Here is an 8,421-nt window from a genome sequence, read left to right on the forward strand (position 1 = left end):
GGTAGAGCGAACAGTAAATAAAATAACTAGGTAGAGCGAACAGTAAATAAAATAACTAGGTAGAGCGAACAGCAAATAAAATTACTAGGTAGAGCGAATAGCAAATAAAATTACTAGGTAGAGCGAACAGTAAATAAAATAACTAGGTAGAGCGAACAGCAAATAAAATTACTAGGTAGAGCGAACAGCAAATAAAATTACTAGGTAGAGCGAACAGTCTAGTAAATAATAGTCCAGCAAATCAAATTACTAGGTAGAGTGAACAGCAAATCAAATTACTAGGTAGAGTGAACAGCAAATCAAATTACTAGGTAGAGTGAACAGCAAATCAAATTACTAGGTAGAGTGAACAGCAAATCAAATTACTAGGTAGAGTGAACAGCAAATCAAATTACTAGGTAGAGCGAACAGTCTAGTAAATTATAGTCCAGCAAATCAAATTACTAGGTAGAGTGAACAGCAAATCAAATTACTAGGTAGAGCGAACAGCAAATCAAATTACTAGGTAGAGCGAACAGCAAATTAAATTACTAGGTAGAGCGAACAGCAAATCAAATTACTAGGTAGAGCGAACAGCAAATCAAATTACTAGGTAGAGTGAACAGCAAATAAAATTACTAGGTAGAGCGAACAGCAAATCAAATTACTAGGTAGAGCGAACAGTCTAGTAAATAATAGTCCAGCAAATCAAATTACTAGGTAGAGTGAACAGCAAATCAAATTACTAGGTAGAGTGAACAGCAAATCAAATTACTAGGTAGAGTGAACAGCAAATCAAATTACTAGGTAGAGTGAACAGCAAATCAAATTACTAGGTAGAGTGAACAGCAAATCAAATTACTAGGTAGAGCGAACAGTCTAGTAAATTATAGTCCAGCAAATCAAATTACTAGGTAGAGTGAACAGCAAATCAAATTACTAGGTAGAGCGAACAGCAAATCAAATTACTAGGTAGAGCGAACAGCAAATTAAATTACTAGGTAGAGCGAACAGCAAATCAAATTACTAGGTAGAGCGAACAGCAAATCAAATTACTAGGTAGAGCGAACAGCAAATCAAATTACTAGGTAGAGCGAACAGCAAATCAAATTACTAGGTAGAGCGAACAGCAAATCAAATTACTAGGTAGAGTGAACAGCAAATCAAATTACTAGGTAGAGTGAACAGCAAATCAAATTACTAGGTAGAGTGAACAGCAAATCAAATTACTAGGTAGAGTGAACAGCAAATCAAATTACTAGGTAGAGCGAACAGCAAATCAAATTACTAGGTAGAGTGAACAGCAAATAAAATTACTAGGTAGAGCGAACAGCAAATCAAATTACTAGGTAGAGCGAACAGTCTAGTAAATAATAGTCCAGCAAATCAAATTACTAGGTAGAGTGAACAGCAAATCAAATTACTAGGTAGAGTGAACAGCAAATCAAATTACTAGGTAGAGTGAACAGCAAATCAAATTACTAGGTAGAGTGAACAGCAAATCAAATTACTAGGTAGAGTGAACAGCAAATCAAATTACTAGGTAGAGCGAACAGTCTAGTAAATTATAGTCCAGCAAATCAAATTACTAGGTAGAGTGAACAGCAAATCAAATTACTAGGTAGAGCGAACAGCAAATCAAATTACTAGGTAGAGCGAACAGCAAATCAAATTACTAGGTAGAGCGAACAGCAAATCAAATTACTAGGTAGAGCGAACAGCAAATCAAATTACTAGGTAGAGTGAACAGCAAATCAAATTACTAGGTAGAGCGAACAGCAAATCAAATTACTAGGTAGAGCGAACAGCAAATTAAATTACTAGGTAGAGCGAACAGCAAATAAAATGTAAACTGTCACACTGTTGTATGCATCCAAGAGATTTGTAATATCACGTAATTTCCTCTTTGAAACAGTGAAATAAAGAGACTCAATGGGAGTTCATTATACCAATTGTGGTTTGAATAATCCTTAATGATCATACAGTGAAAGTGTTACATTCATTCATTCAGACTCTCTGTGAGCAGTAGAGTATCTCAGACCTCCTGCATATTAGGGGAACATTACTCGTGTGTAATGAACCACTATCCTTTGCCAAGATAAATATTTGACTTATTAGGTACAGTAAATTGACATCAGCATTCCACACAAATGGAATCAGTTCAAAACCACTTGATTCTAATTTTGCCTGGGAGCCTCTTCACACGCAGACCAGTGGAATAAATTATTTATACAGTACTCCTAAGATTTCAACACTTTTACAATCCCTTGTTGACCAATCACATTCCATTGCTGCCAAGCGGAAGGTTATATATAAACATATGTTCATTGAGCCCTTTTCATACTATAGGTATCTTCTATGGGGACTGCAAAGGGAAGGATTCAACTGCTTGGCCCATTCTGGTTCTGGATAAAGCAACATTGTTTCACTCTGTGCCCTTCAACATTTGAAGTACATACCTCAAGTAGGTCAGTTTCTTTGTTGCCATTGGCTACAGCGCACTGATTTGCGTGCTTGTTCAAGTTCAGCCTCATCACAGCATATCACAATATTGCATAAATAGGGTTACAGGAGCATGTTATAACATCTAACTGTTTGAAAGAGGCAACTGTAAAACATAAATCCCAGATTCACCTGGGGAGGAGGAGGAGGAGGAGGAGGAGGAGGAGGAGGAGGAGGAGGAGGTGGAGGAGGAAGGTTGCGTTGCCAGATGTGGAGAGAACGGGGGTGGGGGAATGTGTCTGTATCTGGATGCCAGATATGCTGTAAAGTATGTTTTTCTTTTCAGCGCAGGAAGCACTGGATTAAACAGAGAAGGGATGCTATAAGATCAGTAGAGGGTTTACTCAAGGGCTTTTATTAGATAAGCGTCAGACATAGCTTAATAGCTCATGTACAAGGGTCGAATAGGAAAAACAACAGGGTTGAGAACACATTCTGCACTGGCTGTCTGTTCTCTCTCCCAGTTGTGTCTCAGTAGACATGGCCATGAGGTGCTTCTGTCTGCTGCTGGTGCTGCTGCTCGCTCTGGATGTGTGTGAAGGTGACCGTGGTCGGGAGTGGGCTCACCACGGGGCATCAATGTTCGCCGACCTGACCCCCAATGAGATGCGCGACGTCCGGGACTACCTGCAAGGTAAGCCAGAGTTGGGACTGACAGCGGCCCGGGGCAAGTCCCTGAAGAAGAATAGCATTCTGCTGATGGAGCTCCACCTGCCCCGCAAGCACGAGGCACTGAGGGCCCTGGATCGGGGCCAGGCCAAGCCCATGCGCCAGGCCAGGGTGGTGGTGCAGTTCGGGAACCAGTCCCAGCCCAACATCACCGAGATCATCGTGAGTCCACTTCCCTTCCCTACTTCGTACAGGGAGAAGACCTTCAAAGGAGACAAGCCCATTCGGTTTGAGTCACGGCCCATTACAGAGGCTGAGTACTCGCACATTACATTTACATTTAAGTCATTTAGCAGACGCTCTTATCCAGAGCGACTTACAAATTGGTAAATGACTATTGTAGTTGGAAATGGCAGATTTGTTATGGAATATCTACATTGGCCGTACAGAGGCCCATTATCAGCAACCATCACTCCCGTATTCCAATGGCACGTTGTGTTAGCTAATCCAAGTTTATCATTTTAAAAGGCTAATTGATCATTAGAAAACCCTTTTGCAATTATGTTAGCACAGCTAAAAACTGTTCTTATGATTATAGAGGCAATAAAACTGTCCTTCTTTAGACTAGTTGAGTATCCAGAGCATCAGCATTTGTGGGTTCGTTTGCAGGCTCAAAATGGCCAGAAACAAAGACCTTTCTTCTGAAACTCATCAGTCTATTCTTGTTCTGAGAAATGAAGGCTATTCCATGCGAGAAATTGCCAAGAAACTGAAGATCTCGTATAACGCTGTGCACTACTCCCTTCACAGAACAGCGCAAATGGTCTCTAACCAGAATAGAAATAGGAGTGGGGAGGCCCCGGTGCACAACTGAGCAAAAGGACAAGTACATTAGAGTGTCTAGTTTGACAAACAGACACCTCACAAGTCCTCAACTGGCAGCTTTATTAAATAGTATCCTCAAAACACAAGTCTCAACATCAACAGTGAAGAGGTGACTCTGGGATGTGGCCTTCTAGGCAGAGTTGTGAAGAAAAGCCATATTACATTTACATTTAAGTCATTTAGCAGACGCTCTTATCCAGAGCGACTTACAAATTGGTGCATTCACCTTATGACATCCAGTGGAACAGCCACTTTACAATAGTGCATCTAAATATTTTAAGGGGGGAGGGGGGTGAGAAGGATTACTTTATCCTATCCTAAGTATTCCTTAAAGAGGTGGGGTTTCAGGTGTCTCCGGAAGGTGGTGATTGACTCCGCTGTCCTGGCGTCGTGAGGGAGTTTGTTCCACCATTGGGGAGCCAGAGCAGCGAACAGTTTTGACTGGGCTGAGCGGGAACTGTACTTCCTCAGTGGTAGGGAGACGAGCAGGCCAGAGGTGGATGAACGCAGTGCCCTTATTTGGGTGTAGGGCCTGATCAGAGCCTGGAGGTACTGAGGTGCCGTTCCCCTCACAGCTCCGTAGGCAAGCACCATGGTCTTGTAGCGGATGCGAGCTTCAACTGGAAGCCAGTGGAGAGAGCGGAGGAGCGGGGTGACGTGAGAGAACTTTGGAAGGTTGAACACTAGACGGGCTGCGTTCTGGATGAGTTGTAGGGGTTTAATGGCACAGGCAGGGAGCCCAGCCAACAGCGAGTTGCAGTAATCCAGACGGGAGATGACAAGTGCCTGGATTAGGACCTGCGCGCTTCCTGTGTGAGGCAGGGTCGTACTCTGCGGATGTTGTAGAGCATGAACCTACAGGAACGTGCCACCGTCTTGATGTTAGTTGAGAACGACAGGGTGTTGTCCAGGATCACACCAAGGTTCTTAGCGCTCTGGGAGGAGGACACAATGGAGTTGTCAACCGTGATGGCGAGATCATGGAACGGGCAGTCCTTCCCCGGGAGGAAGAGCAGCTCTGTCTTGCCGAAGTTCAGCTTGAGGTGGTGATCCGTCATCCACACTGATATGTCTGCCAGACATGCAGATGCGATTCGCCACCTGGTCATCAGAAGGGGGAAAGGAGAAGATTAATTGTGTGTCGTCTGCATAGCAATGATAGGAGAGACCATGTGAGGTTATGACAGAGCCAAGTGACTTGGTGTATAGCGAGAATAGGAGAGGGCCTAGAACAGAGCCCTGGGGACACCAGTGGTGAGAGCGCGTGGTGAGGAGACAGATTCTCGCCACGCCACCTGGTAGGAGCGACCTGTCAGGTAGGACGCAATCCAAGCGTGGGCCGCGCCAGAGATGCCCAACTCGGAGAGGGTGGAGAGGAGGATCTGATGGTTCACAGTATCGAAGGCAGCCGATAGGTCTAGAAGGATGAGAGCAGAGGAGAGAGAGTTAGCTTTAGCGGTGCGGAGCGCCTCCGTGATACAGAGAAGAGCAGTCTCAGTTGAATGACTAGTCTTGAAACCTGACTGATTTGGATCAAGCAGGTCATTCTGAGAGAGATAGCGGGAGAGCTGACCAAGGACGGCACGTTCAAGAGTTTTGGAGAGAAAAGAAAGAAGGGATACTGGTCTGTAGTTGTTAACATCGGAGGGATCGAGTGTAGGTTTTTTCAGAAGGGGTGCAACTCTCGCTCTCTTGAAGACGGAAGGGACGTAGCCAGCGGTCAGGGATAAGTTGATGAGCGAGGTGAGGTAAGGAGAAGGTCTCCGGAAATGGTCTGGAGAAGAGAGGAGGGGATAGGGTCGAGCGGGCAGGTTGTTGGGCGGCCGGCCGTCACAAGACGCGAGATTTCATCTGGAGAGAGAGGGGAGAAAGAGGTCAGAGCACAGGGTAGGGCAGTGTGAGCAGAACCAGCAGTGTCGTTTGACTTAGCAAACGAGGATCGGATGTCGTCGACCTTCTTTTCAAAATGGTTGACGAAGTCATCTGCAGAGAGGGAGGAGGAGGGGGAGGGGGAGGAGGATTCAGGAGGGAGGAGAAGGTGGCAAAGAGCTTCCTAGGGTTAGAGGCAGATGCTTGAAATTTAGAGTGGTAGAAAGTGGTTTTAGCAGCAGAGACAGAGGAGGAAAATGTAGAGAGGAGGGAGCGAAAGGATGCCAGGTCCGCAGGGAGGCGAGTTTTCCTCCATTTCCGCTCGGCTGCCCGGAGCCCTGTTCTGTGAGCTCGCAATGAGTCGTCAAGCCATGGAGCGGGAGGAGGACCGAGCCGGCCTGGAAGATAGGGGACATAGAGAGTCAAAGGATGCAGAAAGGGGAGGAGAGGAGCGTTGAGGAGGCAGAATCAGGAGATAGGTTGGAGAAGGTTTGAGCAGAGGGAAGAGATGATAGGATGGAAGAGGAGAGAGTAGCGGGGGAGAGAGAGCGAAGGTTGGGACGGCGCGATACCATCCGAGTAGGGGCAGTGTGGGAAGTGTTGGATGAGAGCGAGAGGGAAAAGGATACAAGGTAGTGGTCGGAGACTTGGAGGGGAGTTGCAATGAGGTTAGTGGAAGAACAGCATCTAGTAAAGATGAGGTCGAGCGTATTGCCTGCCTTGTGAGTAGGGGGAAGGTGAGAGGGTGAGGTCAAAAGAGGAGAGGAGTGGAAAGAAGGAGGCAGAGAGGAATGAGTCAAAGGTAGACGTGGGGAGGTTAAAGTCGCCCAGAACTGTGAGAGGTGAGCCATCCTCAGGAAAGGAGCTTATCAATGCATCAAGCTCATTGATGAACTCTCCGAGGGGACCTGGAGGGCGATAAATGATAAGGATGTTAAGCTTGAAAGGGCTGGTAACTGTGACAGCATGAAATTCAAAGGAGGCGATAGACAGATGGGTAAGGGGAGAAAGAGAGAATGACCACTTGGGAGAGATAAGGATCCCGATGCCACCACCCCGCTGACCAGAAGCTCTCGGGGTGTGCGAGAACACGTGGGCGGACGAAGAGAGAGCAGTAGGAGTAGCAGTGTTATCTGTGGTGATCCATGTTTCTGTCAGTGCCAAGAAGTCGAGGGACTGGAGGAGGCATAGGCTGAGATGAACTCTGCCTTGTTGGCCGCAGATCGGCAGTTCCAGAGGCTACCGGAGACCTGGAACTCCACGTGGGTCGTGCGCGCTGGGACCACCAGATTAGGGTGGCAGCGCCACGCGGTGTGGAGCGTTTGTATGGTATGTGCAGAGGAGAGAACAGGGATAGACAGACACATAGTTGACAGGCTACAGAAGAGGCTACGCTAATGCAAGGAGATTGGAATGACAAGTGGACTACACGTCTCGAATGTTCAGAAAGTTGCTTACGTAGCAAGAATCTTATTGACTAAAATGATTAAAATGATACAATACTGCTGAAGTAGGCTAGCTGGCAGTGGCTGCGTTGTTGACTTTGTAGGCTAGCTGGCAGTGGCTGCGTTGTTGACACTACACTAATCAAGTCGTTCCGTTGAGTGTAATAGTTTATACAGTGCTGCTATTCGGGGCTAGCTGGCTAGCTAGCAGTGTTGATTACGTTACGTTGCGTTAAAAGAACGACAATAGCTGGCTAGCTAACCTAGAAAATCGCTCTAGACTACACAATTATCTTTGATACACAGACGGCTATGTAGCTAGCTATGTAGCTAGCTACGATCAAACAAATCAAACCGTTGTGCTGTAAAGAAATGAAATGAAAAATGTGATACTACCCGTGGAGCGAAGCGGAATGCTGAGTGCGGAAGTGCGGAAGTTCTATTCAGTAGACGTTGGCTAGCTGTTGGCTAGCTAGCAGAGTCTCCTACGTTAAGGACGACAAATAGCTGGCTAGCTAACCTCGGTAAATTAAGATAATCACTCTAAGACTACACGCTCTAAACTACACAATTATCTTGGATACGTAGACAGCAAAGACAACTATGTAGCTAGCTAACACTACACTAATCAAGTCGTTCAGTTGAGTGTAATAGTTTCTACAGTGCTGCTATTCGGTAGACGGTGGACGTTTGCTAGCTGGCTAGCTGCTGGGCAGATAGCAGTGTAGACTATGTTAGGACGACGAAATACGAGTTGCAATAGAAGTGCTGACTGTTTCACTTTTGTTGTCCTCTTTCTTTTCCTTTTTCTTCTGTCCTTCTTTTGTCCTTATTTAGTCTTCCTTTCTTCTGTTAACTAGATATTTTTTGTTGTTATTCTTTGTAAGCTAGCTAGCTTCTTACAGGAGAGTCCCTAGCAACTGCTTAGCAACAAGTAAACAATTCTGCTAGCAATTCAACTAGCTAAGATAACTGTACAATTTTATGAAAAATAGTTAATTTTTCAAAAGCCCGTCTTTTTGGTTTGTTCCTGGTTTTGTCTTCTATTGAGTCTTGCAGTTTTCTCTTGATTTTTTCGATGTACTTCACTCTAAAAAAACATTTAAATCTCAATATATACAGGAGCTCATTT

General features: G+C 45.3%; 1 protein-coding gene across 1 annotated transcript in view; it reads left to right on the plus strand.

Annotated features, from left to right (window-relative positions):
* Window positions 1–2,795: 2,795 nt before the first annotated feature.
* LOC123990292 (amiloride-sensitive amine oxidase [copper-containing]-like) overlaps window positions 2,796–8,421 on the plus strand; it is a 9,222-nt gene continuing 3,596 nt past the window's right edge. The window contains exon 1 of the mRNA XM_046290882.1: window positions 2,796–3,419. Coding sequence (XP_046146838.1) covers window positions 2,962–3,419 — 458 coding nt within the window. The 5' untranslated portion in view covers window positions 2,796–2,961. The remainder of the gene's footprint in view (window positions 3,420–8,421) is intronic.

The sequence above is a fragment of the Oncorhynchus gorbuscha genome, linkage group LG12 (assembly GCF_021184085.1).
Source record: "Oncorhynchus gorbuscha isolate QuinsamMale2020 ecotype Even-year linkage group LG12, OgorEven_v1.0, whole genome shotgun sequence".
Lineage (NCBI taxonomy): Eukaryota > Metazoa > Chordata > Actinopteri > Salmoniformes > Salmonidae > Oncorhynchus > Oncorhynchus gorbuscha.